This window comes from Raphanus sativus, chromosome 2 (genome assembly GCF_000801105.2).
Source record: "Raphanus sativus cultivar WK10039 chromosome 2, ASM80110v3, whole genome shotgun sequence".
NCBI classification, from domain to species: domain Eukaryota; kingdom Viridiplantae; phylum Streptophyta; class Magnoliopsida; order Brassicales; family Brassicaceae; genus Raphanus; species Raphanus sativus.
Window position 1 is genome coordinate 40481188 of NC_079512.1, and position 21529 is coordinate 40502716.

A 21529-nucleotide genomic window follows, 5' to 3' on the forward strand; every position below is an offset into this window, starting at 1 on the left:
AGTAATCCATATAACATTATAAGTTGGAACTTTCAGCATACACGTTTTTAATATATCAAAAATGTTCTATTAAGACATGATTTTACTAAAATTATATTATTATTTGCTTTAAAATTCTCTTTTTAGTTTTTGTCAATCATTAATTATAAATTATTAGAATAATGGTTGTATAAAATCATTTATAAAACTAATCTGTGAAACATGGAAATATAGTGTTTGGTTATTTATTAATTGGAACTTAGGTCCAGTAACCAACTTACAAAAATTAGATATATAACTAGAAAAAAATCACTATGCTATCGTGAGTATATATAATGTATAATACTCAAGTGCCCAATTCAACGAACTCATCCTTCTTATTTGGAATGCTATTGTACTCATCATCCTATGTGAAAAGTTATTCGAGTTCCATAACTATAATACAACAAAGTATAATATATCACTCATGAAAAAAAAAAAAAACAATATATCACTCATGTATTCAGTTCCACACCCTGTTCATGATCTCCAAGCGGTCTGTTGCTATTTAGTTTGTTGTTCTATCTGATAAGTTCTCTTGATCTAAGTTTGTGTATGCTCTTTTTTTTTTTGGAACACTTGTGTATGCTCATTAATCATATGTTTAACATTTGCTTTTCAGTTGCTTGTAAGTTGTAACTTACAAAATTTCCATTAATTTGTGCTACATTAAAAATGGATTTGAATAGATCATCTCTAATATATTTTGCTATTTTCACCTATAAATTAGAGAAACTGTATAATAGTGGTGAGATATACTCCATTATATTACTATAAATAATAATATCTATTTGTAGAGTAAAAATAGAAATTTCTATTATAAAAGAAATAATATAGATTAGTTGGAATAATTTCACCTTTAAATGTTATTATAGAGATGAAAATAACAATGAGTTGGAGATGTTATTAGGAACTCCCACAAAAAAAGTTTTTTATTTTATTTTACAATTTAAATTTCGACTTATTAGAAAAACGATTTGCAAATTAGAATTTGGAACTCCCACAAGTTCCTACCGGTATTTAAAATATATTCTTTGAAATTCGTTAGAACCAGAAATATACAAAAGAGCTAGAGTGGTTATAAAAACAAAGGATTGAGTCGAAACCGACAAATGCAGCTTCGAAGAATTTTCCTGCAGAGAGTAACTTCGTACGGTAGCGATAAGGGACAATATTTAGAGATTGTTCTTTTTGTAATTTACTCATCCAGTTGGGATCCATACCTTTTGGCTTCTTCTTCCCATCTCTTCGTTTAATACTTTGGATATACATTTTACTGCATGAATGGGTTTTCCTTATCGGGTTATAATCACTGTCTACAAGCTTAGGTTCTATATTTGTTTTAAAGAAACCTAAACACTTGTTTTGAATTTGGTTTAAAATTTCATAGATCCAAGAATCTTGAAAGTTAGAACAATATGATAGAAAAATGTGTTTCTTCTTATATTTATCTCTCTCTACATAAGGCTTAATCTAATATTTTATCTCGATCAACCCCCTTTTTATGAAGATGAGGGGAATCTTTTTTTTTTTTTTTTTTTAGGGGAATCTATTTGCTTACTTCTTTAGCGTTTGAAGGCATATCTGACCAAACATTGCTGTTAACCACTTCCTAAATTTATCAAAGTTATCATTTATTACACATGTGTAAAATAACAAAACAGGAACTGCTATATGTAATGTAATCATTTTTCAATAGTGATAATTCTGATAATATGTACTTAGCAGAAACTTAAATGACCGGTAAAAAAAAAATTAGGTATACATATGTACATATGTATATATGATGAGGCATGATAGATATTATTGGTGGTTGTGGTTACAATTTATTCCAAACATAAAATTGGTTTGAACAGAAAGATATGAGTAAATTAAAGTATGTAAGCAAAAAAGGGGTATGTGCAATAAGAAGAGTAGTTGCTATCATATTCGATTTGTGGCTCTTAGGAAAAGAAAAAAGAGAGAGAGAGAGAAGTAAGTGCATTTTCAAAAAAAAAAAAATCATAGCTAAAACTTAATTAAAGGCATTAAGTTAATTCCAATGAATGTTAACACTATACGACCAACTTACAATTACTAGAGACAAATATGATTTTTGCTTCACCTAAAGAAGTAATCCACTCAAAATCTGTCTGCGTGATATGCTTTTAGTCAAAAAAAGCCAAAACTCAGTCGGATTATAGAAACCTAATTTAGAAGAAAAAAAGATGCGTAGAGTGGTATTCTTCTCTTTTTTTCTTCTTTTTTTTTCAGGAAAGAGTGGTATTCTTTTTTGCTTTGATATCTCGACTCTAACAAATGTATTTTCCTCCAATACGTAACTTTTACAAGAAGCTCAAGAATATTTTAAATAATATTGAGTCGTCTAAATGATGATCTTCTGTGTTGCGGTTGGATCAATGAATTCGTTGTTTATTGTGGTTTGTGGATAATATATTGTCATTTTAATATGATCAGATGCTACTTATAATAAAAATATATAATTAATTAAAAATAACAGGATTGAAGCTTAAATTTATACATCACTCGCACACAACTCAAAACGTACTATACATCCGTGAAAAAAGAACATACTACAAAGATTGAATATTTCTTAGTTTCAAAGAACTCGAACGATCACAAGATTCAAACCTTAAAAAAATTGGCCAACACTGCGGTAATCATCGATTAGCGCAAGCCACCACTTATCAGCTCAATGAAAAGAAAAAAAAACATATGTGTTCCATCGAATACTAACCCCATTAGGGAGAATTAACGTGCTAAAAACCCGGAGATTTACATGATCCGCTTAGAGAATGATCTTTTAGGTGGATCTTACAGGTTTTGATTAGTCCAGGAAAAAAAAACCATTTGGATAACAAATTATTATCCAAAGGCAAAAAGAAAGAATTTTAGTCTTTGTTCATAATGTAAACTTTCTCTGCATCTCATCGGATCATGGATGTTAGAGAGAGAAAAACGACTTCTTCACAAGGGATAGTGAGTCCTCCCATGTCGTGGTGGAAACCAAACTCTTCCTCTGCTTGCTGAAGAAGGATCAGAAACTCGGGATGAGACAAGAAGGTGATTGGTACGATGTGCCTCGTACGCTTTTCTCCTACGTAAACCGGAAAATGTCCCTTTGGTACGTCAAGAGGGAGACCTTCCTCGTCGTAGCATTGTTTCTTGCCTAAGCTCGAGCATCTCTTGAGGATTTGCTTTAACATTGCTGTTTGTGTTACCTTCGAAGATCTCTTTACCGCCATTTCTTTTAATTTTAGTGTTTGACTTCTTGATGAGATGAGAGAGTGATGACGAGACAATTTGGAGAAGAAAGGAAAGTGTTTGATGAGAGATAGGTGCCGAAAAAGGGTTATTTATGGAGGAGCAGGATGAGGATAGGATGTTAAAGCAATACTAATTATTTTTAAAGTTCTTACATTATCTCATATTGATTTAATATTAATATCTGATGAAATGATTATCAGTAAGCTGAAATTGATTAGTGCCGTCTTGTAAGACTCTTCCAAAATATAATTTATATTTCGAACGAAAATTCAGCAGCCAGCTAATTGTGTGAGCGAATTATCATATTGAGTATAAGAAAATGGAAAGTACAACTTTTTTTTTGAAACACCAACTTATATTAAAAGGGCCAACCAATGTGAATTTAAGAGCTGATTATTTAAAGAATGACGACGAGTGTAATTTAGATGTTTTAAATATTTGTATATCTATTTCAATAGTTTCAGATGTATATGATAGAGAACTGGGATTATTATATTGGTATCAATATGTACATATATAACTGTGGATATATACAGTTTTATTTTTAAGGAGCAGAAGAAAAGCAGGAGGGGTATAGAGACGCATGTGACAGTGTGGGATCCAAACCCATTGCGATTTAATTTCATTGTTGGTCCTCCCCAAGACATCATGGTCCCTCCTCTCCTCTCACTCTCCTTCATTAGCTATTGTCATAAATAGGGAAAATATCAATACGGTAAACTATACTTCATAATTATGTACTAATAGGTATGTAAATATGTACCATAATTAAGTACACATTATATGAACTCCACCAATCTATTTGGTTAAGCATGCTTATGATTTATTATCTCCAGTTTATTATGATAAATTTTGTTGGTTACTATCCTCGGTAATTAGATTCTAAGTAAATAAGTAATCACAAACTAGCAGTCATAATGTAAACTCTAACTAAAGTGGACAAATATGTAGACAAGGAGAGAATAAATCCATTGGCTACACCAACAAATTAAACGGTGTCATCACCGGACTAGAATCAAGATAATATTTAAACATTATATGTTTGACGTAACAACATCTTTTAAACTTAAAGTAGGCCTAATCACGCGATTTGAAACTATTGTATTTTTTTCCAACGGATATATATTTATTTAGACTATTTCGGACCGAAGGCTAACAAATTGCTAGATTCACAACTGTCATGTGATGAACTCCAAAGACGAATATTGTAACCAATAGAAACCAATGCAATTGTTTACCAGCAAACAAAACTATTTAATTACAACCATTTGATAATAAAATATCTTTTTGAGATAACACATTGTAACAAATGCATGAAAATCCATAAAAAATGAGAAAGATTCGCCTTTGACTCTTGTCTTCAAGTGACCGTATTTGTTATACAATATATTTGACAATGTTCGATAGTCATATGCTTTAAGACAATGAGCATTTAATAGATCTTTGTATCTGGTCGTAAAAGGTTAGGGACAAAGAACATGTAAAAGTCTCACGATCTCGAGCTTCATTCCCATCTTTGTTCACTTGTGATGCTCCTCTTCCTAATCTACGGCGTCGGCAATAATGCAGACTGTAGATATATTATAATTATGGTCAATGAGGTATATAAACATATTACAAAAATCATTAAGTAAAAGACGTTATTATTTCTTTTTAACAAAACATTTTAACTTTTGCAAAATGTTTATCTACATTTTAATATATTTCTTGGTCATTTATGCAATTGCCTTGCATGTGTATTATATTATTCTGTTTAAGCAAAGGATGTTCTGAAAACCCTAAAAAATCAGATAGCAACAATTGCTATTTGTAATACACGTAACTTTGCAAAGGTTAAACTTTGATCTCGAGTTGATTATTCTTGTGAGTTACATCCGAAATCTATCACATCAACCAACAAGTGAATAAGAACAATATGGAATCATGTTTTCTCTCTTATCAACCACAAAAGTGGAGAGAGAGAGAGATTGGGGTCGTTGTCACAGAGAGAGAGAGAGAGAGAGAGGCTAGCAAGCATGTTCTGCGAACGAGATTTGTTTGGGAAAATGTTTTGAGTGAAAGAGGGAGAAAATTACGGATCTTTGAAGGGACAATTTCGCCTTACGGACTGAAAAAGACGCGTCGGTATTCTTTCGTCTCATCGACCAAGCACATGAAAGCCCCCATGTTACTCTACCATGTCCTCTTTTGTACAATTTCCATTTTTGCACCTTTCTTTTTATTACGGACAGTTTTATTTTAGGAATTGAATTTGTCTGCTCAAATTTAAGAAATTCTTGTATACTAACTTCCGTGGCCAGAAATCAGGAAACCCCTTGAAAATCTGTCTTGTTATTACAACTCTGCTCTTTGTTCAAAACACAAAAAAAAAACGCTCTTCATCTCCAAGTTCATTATTTTCATTTTAAAAATATAAACAAACTCTTAAAAAACTCTAAAATCTGAAATTAGACATGGGTGTTCTGGAGGGTCGGTTTCAGTTCGGGTTATTCTGGTTTTCAGATTTTCAGTATTATATTCATAAGTCACATTCGGGTTTTGCTAATTATTAGGTTTAGTTCGGTTCTGTTCCTTCCAAGTCACATTCTGACTCTGTAGAATTATTAGGGTTTTGAGGTACTTAATTTGGCATGTGAGGCTTATCTATTTCTCTAAGTTCATTAATAATTCAAATAATGGAATTCATACATAAAAAAAATCCAAAATAAAGATCAGAATTCAAATAATGGTGACAAAGAAACAAACAAAAGTGATGGTAGTTAGTGACATCTTTTGGGGCTTGGTGTATATTTACATAAGTTTGATTTTTCCTATAGACTAAATTCTTCCTATAGGTGAGTTTGAACTTTGGTCCAAATGATTTACATGGTGGATAACAAATGATCGGTTCATTTCTGGTATTAATTCGAAGATATTTCAAACTCAGATTAGACAGTGTAGTAGTCAATCTATTCTGTAGCACTAAGTGTGTTTCTTACCGATATAGATTTATCAAAAAAAAAAAAGACAAAGAAACGATTACAAAGACGTAAGCAAAATAGCAAATACAAAACTGTGCAATTACCTAAAGAGCGAATTAAGGCGTTTGATTTATGGGCTTGGGCTTCTGTTTTAATATTTTTTGCCCAATATAATTGCAAGTGTGTATTAGTTGTGGTGTTCAATCTTCTGTAAAAGAAGATTGAGAAAAAGAGAGTTAAATCCGAGTTTTCTCATTATTACCGTCATTGTCACAACATAACTGAACAGATTAGTCATACAACTATATCTTTGAGATCCGTCTGGATGAGATTGAAATGTTTGCTGTCCAGAGACAAATATACTACATGCAATTTATTGATTCTGTAGTATCATGTATGATGAATATCTAGGGATGGCAATTGGGTTCTCCCGTCCCGTCCCGTCCTGAACCGCTGCGGGTTTGGCTTCTGGCGGTACACGGCGGGCCTGTCCCGCGCGGGACGCGGTCCTCAAACTAGCTGCCCAATCCCGTACCGCAAAATATGCAGGCCTTTGCGGGCCGTCCCGCGGGACATCGAATATTACATTGTTTGTTTTTACATGCGCAAACAAACATAGATAATAATTGAGTTTCATCTTGCACACGATCGAGTATACTCTTACAAGATCAATACATTAAGCTTATACAAAACAAATGTTTTTATTATCATTTATGATGGCTTGAACAAGCTTCATCGGTGCAGATCAGAGGCGCTTGGGAGACCGGAAGCATCATCGACTCTGAAACCACCATCAACGGAGCTCCATAATGTCTAATCTCCTTCTCTCTCTCTCTCTCTCTCTCTCTCTCTCTCTCTCTCTCTCTCTCTCCCTCTCTCTCTCTCTTCTCTCTCTCTCTCTCTCTCTCTCTCTCTCTCTCTCTCTCTCTCTCTCTCTCTCTCTCTCTCTCTCTCTCTCTCTCTCTCTCTCTCTCTCTTCTCTCTCTCTCTCTCTCTCTCAGGTGAAAGCAGAAGTGGAGACTTAGGATTGCGCATCTTCAAAATCCCGCGGTTTAACCCATCCCGCTTTCGGCCCGTCCCGCTTTGAACCCGTCCCGCTTTGAACCCGTCCCGCGAGGCCCGCAATTTTGCGGGCTTATCAAATGGAGGTCTAATCCCGCCCCGCAGCAAGCCTTTACGGGATAGGCCCGCGGTCCAGGTCTTTGATTGCCATCTCTATGAATATCCCTCTCTTTGAAACAATCTAATCTATTAAAAATAGGGTCCTATTTGAATTTTACCATGGCATGATTTTAATTTGGACTTATTAAACATGTTGTGTCTAGACATAAATATAAAAACACGTTACATATATTATTTAATGTAACACGCTACCTATATCACAAATACATAAATCCTTATTCCTTACTGACCGGGTTAGAGTGTCACACGATTTGTTATTTACCTTTACTAAACACGACACGCTTTTTTTTTTTTTGAAAACTAATGACACGACACATTTATATTGCTATGGTTTTTCTTTGGTAAATTATTGCTACGGTTTTGTGTTACAATTGATATGTAAGCTGTATAAATTGATGCAAAGCTTTTGCTCTGTTACATTATTTTTTTGACTTAACACGTAATATTTCAATTTGACCAAAAAAAATATGTAATATTTCAATATGAATATTGTTATTAAGTTTACTTGGAAATACAAAATACTGACTTCAATCCATGCAACCTTGACTTCTTAACCAAGAATACTAAAGCTTACCCATGGATTATATCAATAACTTTAAAAAGATTTTTTTTTACAAGATTTATTGTTACAGTGAAATTTATATAACGACATGGTAAACATGATTTTCTCCGATTTTAGTTGAATTCAAAGTACTTACTTCCATAGATCTATATTCTATATATTCTTTGTAGATTTATATATATTATCAAAATAAAAATCAGAACTTCTTTCATGTGTGATATTTTCGGATGGACCATTCTTTAAAAAGTTTATCAAATTTTACATAATTTAGTGTCATATCTTTTAATATCTCTATCTTTTATTCAAAATACACAAAAAATACTGTTTAAAAAAATTCTAATAATTTTTTTTCAGAACCAAGATAAAATTTTATTTCCGAACAATTAATTAATTTAAATTATTATTATCATAAAATATAGTTAGAATTCCAAATCAGATTTATTTTTGATTGATGAACGAAAATTAAAATCATATAAATATAATATATTTTAATGATAATAACAATTTAAATTGATTAATTTTCAAAAATAAAATTTATCAAGATCTTTAAAAGATTTTGTTAGAAATAAATATCCTTTATGTTTCAAATGAAAAATATTATCTAACTTAGTGTATTTCAAGCAATTTTTCAAATAAAATATTTACTACAAAATTACTTTAGTTTTTAAGTATAATATATTATATTTTCTCTTTTTAAAAATATTTTTAGTTGTTCTTAACAGTATCTCAAAATATTTTTTCTCTATTATGTAGATCCAACTTAATTTAACTTCCATATATACAAATAAATAAACTCAAAATATGCATTTAGAAATATTTACTTCTTAGTTGTATAAACTAATAGGATAGATATTACAATCAATAGTCAAATTAAACTACTAAACTATTATATATGAACATTATACATTTAAAATGAACACCATATACAATCTGTTTATACTATTAAAACACACACCAATACTATATATGTGAAGGAAATACATTATATCCAAATAAATTTATTCTTCAAAATATAGACCACAAATTTGATAATCGTATAATATAGATTTAAAATTTTCACAAGGATTTAAGAAAAAAATATCCGCACATAGTGCGGGTTCGTATCTAGTTTACAATTATTTCCAGGAAAAAAATAAGTAGCAAGTTCTCATATCTACATTGTGTATACATATTGAAATAACACTTTATATAAACAAAAAAAAATGGAACGTTGTTGAAATTTATCGAATCTGAGATGTGACGGTGAAGAACAAAGACTCATGGCATGGGATGGTTAAGCCGGCAATAGGATGATCAAATCCTAAACTCTTCCTCTGATTTACTCAACAAGTCTTGAAACAAAGGTTGGTTCAAGTATGAAACTGGCACAACGTATCTCTTCTTCTTCTCATCATTCTCTCCTACATAAACTGCCGTGAATCCTCTTGGTATTGTTGAAGATGATTCCCTCCGCACTATTTGCTTACTGCCCAAGAAACTTTTCAAAATAGCCATTCGTCTGATACGTTTTCTTGATTTCTTGTTCTTGCAAAAAGCTTTGGGAAAATTTTATTGATCTTTTTTTAGCTTGTGCATCAAAAAGGATTATGTGTTACTTGTTATATAAACACAATATGTTAAATAAATTCTCAGAAATTAAGCTCTTTCCAGGAGGTTTCCCATTACAAGCACATGGCTTTGGATTCAAGAAACTAAATCAAGAACAAAGCAATGAATGGTGTCTGAGAAATTAGCGTCTAATGATGTCCTACATGATAACTTCATTGGGGCTATTTGTCTCAAGGACACCATCACATGCCAAATCTCTTTATAGATTATGTAGGGACTTGAAGATGTGATCCTAAAGGAACATAAGTCTCTATCACTGATTAAATAGTAACTTCTTCTCAGTGATATTTAAAAAGAGAGGACGACATGACTTGATCATATAGAGATAAAGTCACAAAAGCCTTCAAAATTTTCTGTGGCAGGAATTGAAAATATGACTAGTTATATTGTTTATCTAACAAACAAGTGGTCATGTTGATTTGTGTCTTCACATCAGAAATGATGAAGTTATCACTAGCGGTCCCTTACATACCATGCCGTGGTCCTGCAAAGCCATGTGCTGGTTGGTGTTAATTTATGAGCTAAAACTTCTTAACCAAAATAAAAGGCTATCTTTTTTGTTTTTTTTGTCACGATCTACCAAAATAAAAGGCTATCTATCTAGATATATACTGAACTCACCATTAGGTACTTTTAAGCTCTTCAAGTTCTCACATTCAGCAGTAAAGCATTAAAATATCCAATACAAGAAACAAACAAAGACAATCCATGGCGATCAGGGTTCCTCGCGTGTTACAATTATCAAAGCAGATTCTCCGTCAAGCGAAACTGTTCTCTTCATCTTCCTCTAGCTCAAATGATGTTCCAAAAGGCTACTTAGCGGTTTACGTAGGAGAAAGAAAGATAAAGAGATTTGTAGTTCCCATATCATACTTGAAGGAACCTTCGTTTCAAGATCTACTAAGAAGGGCAGAGGAAGAATATGGATATGATCATCCAATGGGTGGCCTCACAATTCCTTGCAGTGAGGAAACCTTTATCAATCTTGCTTCTCGCCTCAACTGATCGATCATGCCTCCACTCAAATAACCTTTTTTCGTTGATTTTTTTTGTACATTTTTTTAATTATTCCAAATTAGTTTTCTTCAAGAGATGAGATGAGATGAGATTGACATCTCTCCTTGAAAGCGAAACAGAGACATTGTAACACTCTTTTTTTCCTCACTTAAAAGTGAGTTGACTCGAATCTAATAAATCCCATGCATGATTCATCAAGTAATCATCATTCTTGAGAATGTTAAACTTCAGTTTTCAGACAAACTCGCCAAGGATTTTAACACCTCCGCTACCTTTCCGTCGTCACCTAGGGGGGAAATCATGAGTGTTACTTTTAATTTGGTGGTATATGTTAAGGAAATTAATGCACGCATATATATTTTTTCATAAACATTAAAAAGTAAAAGAATTCTTGCAAACTTGACAGTCGTGACCTCTGCCAGTAGAGTGATCATCAACTTCATCAAAGTGAAAAACCTTTCAGACTTTTAACCCTTTAACTATGTACTTGTGTTTGATTCTTTAAGTTGCGTTCCAACATCATTCGCAGTTTCACTCACTGATTTCAGTTCAGGTGTGATGGATTGATAATAAACTTGGAGACGTTTTTCTTTCCAAGTGGTTATCAAAATAGCTTTTGTTGTTTTTGCAATTATTCCACCGCATTGATCAGTTAGAGAGATAATTTTTTAGATTCGTTATTTGCTTTTTTCTCAACCATCATAAACGGTCAACCGGAAAGACATGTGAAACTTCCTTCTCCTCAATAGTCAGAAAATATACAAGACAGATTAATTACCGAGTCAAAGATTACAGGACCTGAACCTGAACCTGTCCTTCCCAAATTTTGAAGTTGTGGCAAAGATTACATCACTACTGGCGTATTCTATTTCTTTTTTTTTTCTTTAAGAAAAACTTAAACTACTCCAGACGGAAACCGGACCTTTGTATTCTGCATTATTCGCAGCTGAGGGGGCAACACTGAAACAGCTTCGAGATATAAACCAAAAAAAAATCCTGTTTAGTATGTTGTGAGAGGTGGATGGATGGATCAACAAAGCTAGCACAGCATAGGGCACAAGCTGCCAAACAAAATTGAGAAACCAGATAACCGTTTTTTGGGGCAAACCAGATAATCGTTAGCTTGCCTAATCTTATAACAAAGAACTTAAGTTGCTTGATAACCAACACGAATGGTACAAAAGAGACTGGTTACCACATAATAGAGAGGGAAGTTGTCTTTGTCCTCCATGTAACATAGGCCTTTAACTTAAAACGGATCATAAAAATGACCCAGCCTATATAATAGGCAAAGAAAAAAAAACACTTATATCGAGAGATTCATGTTTTTAGCTATTTTTCTTCTTTAAAAATGTATTAATATTTGAATTAGAATACTTCTTGTATTTTTCTATTTCAGTAAACAAAAGAAAAATTTGCGTCTATTTTTGTTAAAATATTATTTACTAAATAATTTTTAAATAACTCGAAAATATTTGCAAGTAACTCACAAGTATCTTAAGTAAATAATTAAATGGAACAATTAATTTGCAAATAACTCATTTTAAATAAATATTTTAAATAATAAATTTCTTTAACAAGTCAAGTACAAACTCATATTTGTATTTCTCGTACAAATTAAGTATCAAAATACAATGAAAATAACAAATACATGTGTCCAACTCTGAAATTGCCATTTTAATTAATCAACATATTTCTTTTTCTTTGGAGGAGAAAGAAAGAAATAAAATATCATATTTTTAATCGGTAAACTATATAGAAAATAATTTGATCTGAGAATTTGTGTGGTATACTATATATAAAAAAAATTGATCAGAGAATTTGTGTTGTTTACAGTACTAGGATAGTATATGTTCCAAGCCTTTGAAATGCTCACCGGATTCAGAGAATTTTTGTGTGAAGAGATTGTCTGCATGCAGATTTCTTGGAGAGACTAATAAATGCCTGTGAGATTCACATAAATAATAAGAATCATTGTGAAATACTTTCTTGGATATATAACCAATTATGAGGCTCCTATCTAAAGTAAACTATCTAACTATTCATTAATCTAAATCTTTTTTTTATAAGAAAAGTAAATAAATCTGGGAAATGTTATTTGAGTTAGAATATCAACCTTATTCATAGTCATATTAAGAGTTGGTGCATTTACAACCTATTTTTTTTGCCCAATAGGGGAACATATCAATAGATTCTATGAATAGTGACAGATGATATCTTTTTTTTTTACTTGGATGAAAGTCTATAAAAATCAAATCTCATTTTGACGTTAATCCTCCCATCGTAAAATATTCATAGTTTACATAAAGAATTAAAAAAAAAAATGAAAAAGGGGATAATGTCGTTGTTTATTATTGCATTCTTTTTAGCAGTGACGGTTACAGCGCATAGCAGCGATTCCACCAGCTACTACGGGAACACGAAACCGGCTAATCTGAAGCAAGAGAAAGTGACACGTCTCCGCTTCTACCTCCATGATATCATCAGTGGGAAAAACCCTAGCGCCGTGAGAATAGCACATGCAAATCTCACGGGCGGTAGCGTAGTAGATTCGGCGGTAGGATTCGGAAGCCTATTCGCGATAGACGATCCACTCACCATGGGACCTGGGAAAGATTCAAAGGTAATTGGAAACGGGCGTGGAATGTACGTATCAGGGAGCAAAGACATAAGTAAGTTCACGATCGTGATGTACGCTGATTTGGCGTTCACGACGGGGAGATTCAAGGGAAGCTCGATAAGCGTGTTCTCGAGGAATCCGGTGGCGGAAGAGGCGGGAGAGAGAGAGATAGGGATTGTGGGAGGACGTGGCGCATTCAGAATGGCTAAAGGATTCATCAAAATCAAAACGCATCAGATTGACATGAAGACAGGCGATGCTGTTCTCCATTACGATGCTACTGTTTACCATTATTAACCCACCCCCATCAATGCTATGTAATATTTTATAAGAATTCTACAATTGTGTTTCAAAAAAAAAAAAAAAAGTCTACAATTATATTTTCTGATAAAAATATGATAATTCGATTCAAAAACTACCCTACTGCTTTGTTTTGTTTAAACTAAGAAGAACACATGACACATGGTAGGGGATTGTTTTCCCTTCAGATCCTATTCCTCATTATACCTTTTTCTCAAAAATATCGATCCATGTCCTTAGGAAGAATATAGAAATAATGTCATATTACGATGACTAAAAATTGTAACATGTAAGGAATAGAAGAAAAAAAAAAACATTCCTCAAAGTGATCAATCATTTTAACGTTTGCAATCTGTCGTTTCAATATCTTTGAATCTTCTTTTTTTTCGTGTGGATTACAAATGCCACACAGTTCGATAGACACAGAAATCTGATGCAACTTGTTAAAAATAATTAATAAGGCTAGTACACGAAACACATGATAGTTAGAAGTTTTCGTTCATGATTCTTGAGTTTTTTACACAGTATAATGCTATGCACTAGATGAATGGTTCACGCAGTGGATGGAATTTAGAATTCCTATTAATTGATCCTCTCAACTCTCTCCCGCCAAAAAAGAAAGAGAAAGAGAGCCTAAAACTTGGAACTTGGAAGATTTTGGATGAAAGGGAAAGTGCAATAGAATTTGGCATGTGGGAAGGAAGGAAGGCCCACGTGAAAACCGGTTTGGAATAGCATCATTGCATCTGTTTCGGTTGGATTTGGCTTTCCTCTCTCCTCCACTACTAGTAAGTATCATCACTTCCTTCCGTTCCGCCGCTCCTTTAATATAAAGGAAAGTAAAGTTGTTTGGCTTTTTTTTTTTTTTTGGGATTAATCGGAACAGAGAAGATGGCTCGAATCATCCTGTTTGTGATCTTGCTGGTTTCTCTTTCAGGTTTGATTGATTCTTTTTGATTCTTGTGTGTATTCTCATCCATCCATTAATCAAAAAAAGAAAGTTTGATTTGTTTTTTTGGTATTGGGCAGAAGGAGAGGGTATATCGTTCAAGATCACGAATCGTTGCCGGAACACCATCTGGCCCGGTTTTCTGTCGGGCGCCACCTCACCCCCTCTCCCCACTACTGGCTTTCGCCTCTCTCGTGGCAAATCCAAATCCGTCACAATTCCTCCCTCCTGGTCCGGTCGTCTCTGGGCTCGAACCTTGTGCTCCCAAGACCCCTCCTCCCGTTCTTTCTCCTGCTTAACCGCTGACTGCGGCTCCGGCAAGGTCCAGTGTTCCGGCTCCGGCGCTAAACCTCCCGCAACCCTCGCCGAGTTCACCCTCAACGGCACCGGCGGTCTTGACTTCTACGACGTCAGTCTCGTCGACGGCTACAACCTCCCTATCCTTATCTTGCCCAAGAAAATCGTCCTTGGAGGTTGCGGAGCCACCGGTTGTCTCGTTGACCTGAACGCCGCCTGTCCCAGAGACCTTAAGCTGCTTGCACGTGGCACGAGAGGCGGCGTTGCATGCCGCAGCGCCTGCGAGGCTTTCGGAGACCCCCGCTATTGCTGCAGCGATGCTTACTCTACGCCTGACACGTGTCAGCCTTCCGTATACTCGCTCTTCTTCAAGCACGCCTGTCCACGCGCCTACAGCTACGCCTATGATGACAAGACCAGCACATACACTTGCGCCACCGGAGCTGACTACGTCATCATCTTCTGTCCCCCGCCCTATACAAGGTGAGAGCTGAGATGTTTACTCAAATGAATACACAATACTTGCTGGTTGAGGGTTGGAACTAAGAACTGGGTTGAGATTCAGAAGCAAACCATTCAACTTAGATGATTGTTTGTTGTAGTACACAATGATTGGTTGGTTGAAGTTTAAAATGTAGTAATATATGAGGTTAAGAAAGAGTAGTATTTGATTATTATGACTGAGATTGAGAAGCAAAATCAACCTAGATGATTTTGTACTAGTACACAATGATTGATTGGTTTGAGGTTAAAATGTAGTAAAGCAAGGAGTATAGTAGTATTTGATTATTATTGACTTACTTGTGTGTTTTCTGCAGCGAGAAGCTGTTAGGATCGTGGAAAGACGGGGCCACACTTCCGCTAGTCAACAAGAGCATGATACACTTGCAGTAGCTCCTCCTCCTCCTCTCATTCTTCTTTCTTTCAACGCAGATAGCAACAACAAAATTTATGTACAGAAAACGTCGTTAAATGTGAGATACTACTACTAGTCCGGTCGAGAAACTGCTAATACTCTTATTTTGCCCCCCCCCCCCCCCCCCCCCATTCCTCTCTTTGTTTCAGAAATATTCTCTACCCGTCTTTTACGTAATTGTGTAGAAAAAGTTAGCCCACGCCACAATGCCAAGTCGCGTTAACTCCCAAGCAGGGCCTCACAGTCGCATACGAAGCTTTGGGATTTAAAGGGTTCAGCATCAGAGTAATTTTTATTACTAAGGAAGCCCGTTTTGGACTTATGCTCTTAATGCATACAAGGAAGATGTGCTTGTTGTATTCGCTTTTCACCATTGTGAATAGTCTGGTTGTTAATTTAACATATATTCAAAAAAAAAAGAATAGTCTGGTTATTGTTGTGGGATTAAACTAACATTTTGTAGAGTTATGGGGATTAAAAGAAAAAAAGTGTAAGGTGATCTCGGTTATCAATTAAATTAAGGGAACACCAATAGTTGGGCTAGTGAAGAATCAATGTGGCTAAAATTAACTAAACATGAAAATACAAGGGTCTTAAAAGAGGAAAGTAAAAAGAGAAGAGTGCTATTTAAGAAGCACAAGCCTTCAGTGAGTCAGTCAGTGAGTGTGGGAATAAAGCAGAATGGATGGAAGGAGGTAAAGACTATTCTAGGGTGCTGTGGTTTAAGACATAGAGCCTCTGCCGTCTTTGTTGCAAACAGCTGAAGGACTTAAGGAAGAAGGATAACTGAATTGAATTTGATTCTAGGACACTCCATCTACAAAATGATTCTAGTTTGGTTTACTAATATGTTTTTAATTCACTATACCGGACCGGACCGGTTAAACACGACGGCGTATAAAGATTCATCCTCCTCCATCAAATCAAATCAAATCAAATCTAATCTTGGGCTTAGCAGAGGAAGAGGAAGATGGAGGCGGAGTTGGTGGAGGCAGATATAGTGGTTCCGATGCATCTGAGCTTTAAGAAGACACAGTCCTATGAAAAGTACCCAAAGGGGCAGTCTCGAGGAAGGTGGAAGCATCTCAAACAGATCCTCCAAGCTGACCACCATCCCTCCTTTTGTAAGTCTTTCTCTCGAGTCAATGTGTGATTTCTCTATCTACCAACCCTAAACATCAATCAATATTTCTTTCTTTCGTCTGCAGATATCAACATCGAGTCGCCTCCATCCACTCAACCATGCAAGAGAATTTGCGATGTCACTGGATTCGAGGTAATTAATTTCTGATTTTGGATTTTGATTTTTTTTTTTTTTTGTTTAGTAAGGGGCCCTTTGATCGATCTAGATCATCTGACACCCCTCTCTACCTCTACCTCTACCTCTTGGTTTGGATTGGTGACAGGCGCCATATGTAGACCCCAGAACAAACCTGCGATATGCAAACGCTCATGTTTTCAAGACTCTAAGGTCACTCTCCACTCACCAAGCCCACCACTATCTCTCCATTCGCAATGCCGCTCCTCTTCTCAAGTAGCTGTAGGAGTAGCCCCCCCTGCTGTCCTCTTGTTATATCATTTTATGCATGTTGTTGATATTTTTATGTATTATGCAACCACCCCTTTGTTTTCCCTCAAAGTAAACATGCTAATAATAGTCGTTAAAAAAAAGTCGTTTAGTTCTTTCTACATCAACAACGTTAGCCTTATGCAGAGGCTTCGATCATGAGGTTTTTATATAAATAACTTACAAAATCAATCGAATAACAGCAACAAACCAACAATACACAAATTCTTTCAAATTGCTATACAGTGTGCGAAGCCATGTATGTTTATATCCTCAATGATGTGTTGTTGCACTTCTCCTCAGTGCTGCAAAGATTCCCCCTCCTCCTGTTGATGCTCTTTTCTTCTCCTCCCCCTCTTCTCCTACCTACCACATTCACAACACATTCACTTCCATTATTATTACTATTTTCTTTTTCAAACTATTCAATCCACTTTCCTTCTTTTACTTACTTGCTTGGCTATCTCTTCTAGCTTCTCTTTGATCTCTGCGAAGTCTGGTCTCAGCGTTGGATCCTTCTCCCACAATCTCTCCATTAGCTCTCTCATTTTCGGATGCGTCTTCTTCGGTATTTTCGGCCTTAATCCCTGTTTTCCCACCCACATAACACAACCCCCCTTCCCTTTTTAGCTGTCTGGACAAAACAAACTAAACAAAAAAAGGTAAATTTACCTTTTGGACCACCCCTACGGCTGCCTGCAATGGCGTCATGTATTCGTATGGAATCTGCCGTCACATAAAAAACCTCACCAACGTTAGTTACACCCTCACCTTCTATTTTTTTTTTCTCAAGACAAAAGACGCACAAGTACCTTTCCAGTCAACAACTCCCATAGCACAATCCCATAGCTGAAAACGTCTGCCTTGTGATCATATGGCTTGTGTTCTATCACCTGAATTTTTTCACCAAATTTTATTGTCTCAGAACCAACCACACAAGATACTAGTCATCTCATAATAGATGATCAATTTTGGAATAATCCTAATCATCCCAGACATTGGCTGAGCAAACTTTCATTTGCTACTTACATACTAAACTATAAAAAACATCATCTGACAACCATACCTCCGGAGCCATCCAGCGATATGTTCCAGTTTCAGCTGTCATAACTCCAGTTTGTGCTTTTACTCTAGCCACCCCAAAATCTGCAACCTTAACAACCTGTAGCAACAGACAAAACAAAATCCCCACACCACTATGAATCCGCAGCTGTGCAGGTAATGGACACTCAAAAGAACATGATGTCAAGCAGCATCCTGTACAACTCATGCTCTAATAATATATAAGCATATACAATGCAGGCATAATAGAGTAGGGTTTCAACCAAAGTATGCAAGCTCGGCCCAAATGCCAATTCACACTAAGTTGAGAGCATTACCTCATTTTCGTCCAATAGAAGGTTGGCAGCCTTCAAATCTCTGTGAATTATGTTATTTTGGTGTAAGTAGTTCATCCCTTTGCAAATATCTATAGCTACTTTAAACAAAGCTGGAAGCTTAAACACGCCCTTTTGCTTGTGTAGATAGTCATATACACTTCCACCGGGCATGAATTCTATTAAAATAACAAAGAGAGAAATGAGTACTAGAACAAAGTTACATCAAGTATACTGATGAACATAAATAGTGTCACTGTAACATACCTGTAACAATACAGAGATGTGGAGGTTTAGTGCAAGCACCAATGAACTGAACAACGTTTTTGTGCCTAACTTTCCTGAAAATGGAATGATATTTTACGAGTCTGAGATGATATTTGTTTATCTGCACATAAGTTCACAGAGTGCCCAGGCACACAAACCTCATAATAAAGACTTCTTGGGAAAACTCTTTTTCTAGCTCAGAATCTAGACGCTCTGGCTTGAGGATTTTGATAGCAACTTCCTGGCTATAGTATGTACCTTTATACCTAAATAATACAAGGAGAGACTTGAGCATCTTAAATGACAAAGGTATTTTATAGGTAGAGGCAACTTACAGATCTCCATAAGAACCAGATGCTATCTTATGCCCGAATTTTAACTGTTTAAGATTGATTTCCCAAACATCAGTTCCATCAGTGGGTATTACGACATGATCTTTCGCCGTCCCGTTTTCCTTTTCAGGAGAGAAGGATTGCTGCATAGGCCAGCTTTGATCCTGCAACTGAGTGTAATGAAAATTTATTAATAACACACACAACAAGACATGACATTGTTATTGTGAGATGTTGTCAGTATGAAAAAAGTGTACAGAGCAGAGCCACCAACTCTATTTGATTAGGAGGAATTAAGTGATTGGAAAGAAAGCGTAGTCAATAAATCACAAGTCTGCATCAAGTAGTTAAAAAATTTGCAATGGAAAACAAGTACCTCAATCTTTGCTGCTTCTGTCTCCAATGCTGTTCTAAGTCTGTCTACTTCCTGAATAATTAAAAAGGTAGCATACCAGCTTATTGACTAGGAAGCTTTTTGAAGGAAAAGAAAAAGTGGAATTTCAGCTACTACATCATATCACTAAACGATTGGAAAAAAGAAGCAAAGGAAGGAAGGCGTAAGGTAAAAGGGTTATCTTTAAAATGAAAGAACAAGTTGCGAAGGAAAAAAGGAGAGGGAAAAGAAGAAAAGGAACCTCGTAGGGCCAACCATCAACGACAAAAACATCAAGTGAGAAGCCATCGGTGGTAGAAAAAACATGCGCCTCTTGAATGTTGAGCCCAAGCTCAGCAAGTAATGCAGTTAACTGCATCATTTACGACGCTGGCTGGATTAGTAACGCAGTGATGAATCAAAATGATGACACGACTTGATATATTTCAAAAGTAAGTCATATGCATATATCTATTACTGTAACTGAAGAATACGAATATTCTGATTGATGACTGACATCATAGTGAGACATTTACTTATCCCAACTAGGTACAATAATTTAAAAGAGAAGATTGATATTCCGCAGGGAAACAAGAACAATGTGACCGACCATAAAAGTAACGGAAGACTTGTGATGCTTTGTTTACGCAAGAAACGAGAAACCCTCGCTCTTACTGAATGAAATTTAGATTAACAAGTAATTGGTTGGCCAGAAAAAAGGAAGAGAGGAAATACCTGAAAAAGGAGTTTAGGTTTGTCTGGTGTGGAAAAGGTGATCTCATGCAAGGGACTGCAATTGAACAAACAAACAAAAAGGGTGAGTTAGTTAGGTAGGAGACTGTGAGAAGAGTAAAGTCAAATGAAAAGAAAAGGAAAGGAAGAGTACCGGGAATAGAGTGAGTTGTTACGGACAGAGTAGTCGGGCTCAACGTCGTCAAGGGGAGCAAGTGCAAGTGCTTCAAGATTGGGGGATGAACCAAAGGCAGGCGGAGGATGAATGCTGGAAAAAGCAGGGAGTGTTAGTTTGCTTTGCTTGTTTAAACTTCATAAAGAGTCTGAGAATGAACTGGGTCACCTTTTTCTGGTAGGAGAAGTTTCATTGGTAGAGGAGATCGCTGGAGGTTGAACCTTAAGATATATATATATATATATAGAGAGAGAGAGAGTCACCAAAGATTTAAAAAACAAAAAAAAAAAAAGATAAAAAAGAAGAGAAAAGGACGGACCTGGACGAGACGAACTTGGATAGCAGGCCTGTTTTGTGGATCATCAACAGCGGAAAGAAGCAACCTCTGGTGCATCACAACGTCTTCAGCCCTCTCCACATTCACATCCAATGCATACCTAAATTACAATAATTAAATACAAAATACGAAGAACACAATCTCGAAATCTGTTTTTTCTCTCTCTCTCTCGAGGAAGGCTAAGTGTTACCGGGCCGGGAGGCGATTGAAGTGAGCCCATAGGTCGTCGGCGAAACCGGGGAGATTCGTGTCTATTGTATCAGATTGACGGAGACGAAGGATGACCTCCTCGAACACCTCGACTTTCATCCGCTCACGACGGTCCATGGCTGCCTGAGACATTGTTAAGATGTCCCCCATTACTCTACTACCGCAACTCTCCTTCTCCTCCATCACCATTGAGCAAACCAAACCAAACCTCAACTCTACGATTTCTTTTATAACAGAATCAAATCTCCTTTTGATTGAAGAATTATGGAGATGAGATTTTCAAAATCAATTTAAAGGCCCCGATAGAGAGAGAAAAATATCAATGAGTAAGTATTGTGGATGCAATCAGGTCTAATGAGCTTTTAACGTTTTATCTTCTCTGTTTGTTTGTCATTTTCTAAACGACGCCGTATACGTCTCATTGTCAGCCGACTTCTTCTCTATTTTCTTAATTGCCCATTTCA

The 21529-nt window shown here is 35.6% G+C and overlaps 7 protein-coding genes across 8 annotated transcripts; 4 read left to right on the forward strand and 3 right to left on the reverse strand.

Annotated features, from left to right (window-relative positions):
* Positions 1 to 2482: 2482 nt before the first annotated feature.
* LOC108828227 (protein SMALL AUXIN UP-REGULATED RNA 16) lies at positions 2483 to 3363 on the reverse strand. The gene has a single exon (XM_018601846.2). It carries the CDS (start codon positions 3261 to 3263, stop codon positions 2946 to 2948), a length of 318 nt encoding a protein of 105 aa, XP_018457348.1. The 5' UTR covers positions 3264 to 3363; the 3' UTR covers positions 2483 to 2945.
* Positions 3364 to 9020: 5657 nt separating this feature from the next.
* Positions 9021 to 9683, reverse strand: LOC108828236 (auxin-responsive protein SAUR15). Its single transcript, XM_018601857.2, is given in 2 exon segments — positions 9021 to 9290; positions 9292 to 9683. Coding segments are annotated over 2 exon segments (273 nt in total). The 5' UTR covers positions 9484 to 9683; the 3' UTR covers positions 9021 to 9209.
* Positions 9684 to 10082: 399 nt separating this feature from the next.
* Positions 10083 to 21408, reverse strand: LOC108842498 (serine/threonine-protein kinase STY46). Of its 2 annotated transcripts, XM_057003925.1 has the most exons (17): positions 21046 to 21408; positions 20838 to 20955; positions 20687 to 20739; positions 20498 to 20611; positions 20347 to 20401; positions 19874 to 19984; positions 19615 to 19665; positions 19242 to 19408; positions 19065 to 19172; positions 18907 to 18980; positions 18643 to 18818; positions 18330 to 18425; positions 18076 to 18156; positions 17936 to 17989; positions 17716 to 17850; positions 17521 to 17629; positions 10083 to 10095 (listed from the first exon to the last, which is right to left on the reverse strand). In XM_057003925.1, the coding sequence occupies exons 1-16, from the start codon at positions 21252 to 21254 to the stop codon at positions 17537 to 17539; spliced, it is 1695 nt and encodes a 564-aa protein (XP_056859905.1). In that variant the 5' UTR covers positions 21255 to 21408; the 3' UTR covers positions 10083 to 10095; positions 17521 to 17536. The 2 variants fall into 2 exon arrangements, with proteins under 2 accessions (XP_056859905.1, XP_018470924.1); XM_018615422.2 differs by lacking the exon at positions 10083 to 10095 and having other exon boundaries at positions 17343 to 17629.
* On the forward strand, positions 10190 to 10816 carry LOC108840355 (auxin-induced protein 15A). The gene has a single exon (XM_018613188.2). It carries the CDS (start codon positions 10306 to 10308, stop codon positions 10600 to 10602), a length of 297 nt encoding a protein of 98 aa, XP_018468690.1. The 5' UTR covers positions 10190 to 10305; the 3' UTR covers positions 10603 to 10816.
* Positions 12744 to 13667, forward strand: LOC130508418 (dirigent protein 15-like). The gene has a single exon (XM_057003928.1). The coding sequence runs from the start codon at positions 12938 to 12940 to the stop codon at positions 13529 to 13531; it is 594 nt and encodes a 197-aa protein (XP_056859908.1). The 5' UTR covers positions 12744 to 12937; the 3' UTR covers positions 13532 to 13667.
* On the forward strand, positions 14244 to 16129 carry LOC108842500 (thaumatin-like protein 1b). The gene is made up of 4 exons (XM_057003927.1): positions 14244 to 14322; positions 14407 to 14471; positions 14564 to 15263; positions 15599 to 16129. Exons 2-4 carry the CDS (start codon positions 14426 to 14428, stop codon positions 15672 to 15674), a joined length of 822 nt encoding a protein of 273 aa, XP_056859907.1. The 5' UTR covers positions 14244 to 14322; positions 14407 to 14425; the 3' UTR covers positions 15675 to 16129.
* On the forward strand, positions 16604 to 17379 carry LOC130508419 (protein EIN6 ENHANCER-like). The gene is made up of 3 exons (XM_057003929.1): positions 16604 to 16820; positions 16905 to 16972; positions 17103 to 17379. Exons 1-3 carry the CDS (start codon positions 16667 to 16669, stop codon positions 17232 to 17234), a joined length of 354 nt encoding a protein of 117 aa, XP_056859909.1. The 5' UTR covers positions 16604 to 16666; the 3' UTR covers positions 17235 to 17379.
* Positions 21409 to 21529: the final 121 nt, after the last annotated feature.

Bases quoted from the DNA above. Each gene is read 5' to 3' on its own strand.
- LOC108828227 (XM_018601846.2), bottom strand. From the start codon at position 3,263: ATGGCGGTAAAGAGATCTTCGAAGGTAACACAAACAGCAATGTTAAAG.
- LOC108840355 (XM_018613188.2), top strand. From the start codon at position 10,306: ATGGCGATCAGGGTTCCTCGCGTGTTACAATTATCAAAGCAGATTCTC.
- LOC130508418 (XM_057003928.1), top strand. From the start codon at position 12,938: ATGAAAAAGGGGATAATGTCGTTGTTTATTATTGCATTCTTTTTAGCA.
- LOC108842500 (XM_057003927.1), top strand. From the start codon at position 14,426: ATGGCTCGAATCATCCTGTTTGTGATCTTGCTGGTTTCTCTTTCAG. The intron at 14,472-14,563 runs GTTTGATTGATT...GGTATTGGGCAG, and splicing joins CTTGCTGGTTTCTCTTTCAG to AAGGAGAGGGTATATCGTTC. The intron at 15,264-15,598 runs GTGAGAGCTGAG...TGTTTTCTGCAG, and splicing joins TGTCCCCCGCCCTATACAAG to CGAGAAGCTGTTAGGATCGT.
- LOC130508419 (XM_057003929.1), top strand. From the start codon at position 16,667: ATGGAGGCGGAGTTGGTGGAGGCAGATATAGTGGTTCCGATGCATCTG. The intron at 16,821-16,904 runs GTAAGTCTTTCT...TTTCGTCTGCAG, and splicing joins TGACCACCATCCCTCCTTTT to ATATCAACATCGAGTCGCCT. The intron at 16,973-17,102 runs GTAATTAATTTC...GATTGGTGACAG, and splicing joins GCGATGTCACTGGATTCGAG to GCGCCATATGTAGACCCCAG.
- LOC108842498 (XM_057003925.1), bottom strand. From the start codon at position 21,254: ATGGTGATGGAGGAGAAGGAGAGTTGCGGTAGTAGAGTAATGGGGGAC. The intron at 20,956-21,045 runs GTAACACTTAGC...ATTGTAATTTAG, and splicing joins TTCAATCGCCTCCCGGCCCG to GTATGCATTGGATGTGAATG. The intron at 19,173-19,241 runs GTAAGTTGCCTC...TGTATTATTTAG, and splicing joins TCTGGTTCTTATGGAGATCT to GTATAAAGGTACATACTATA.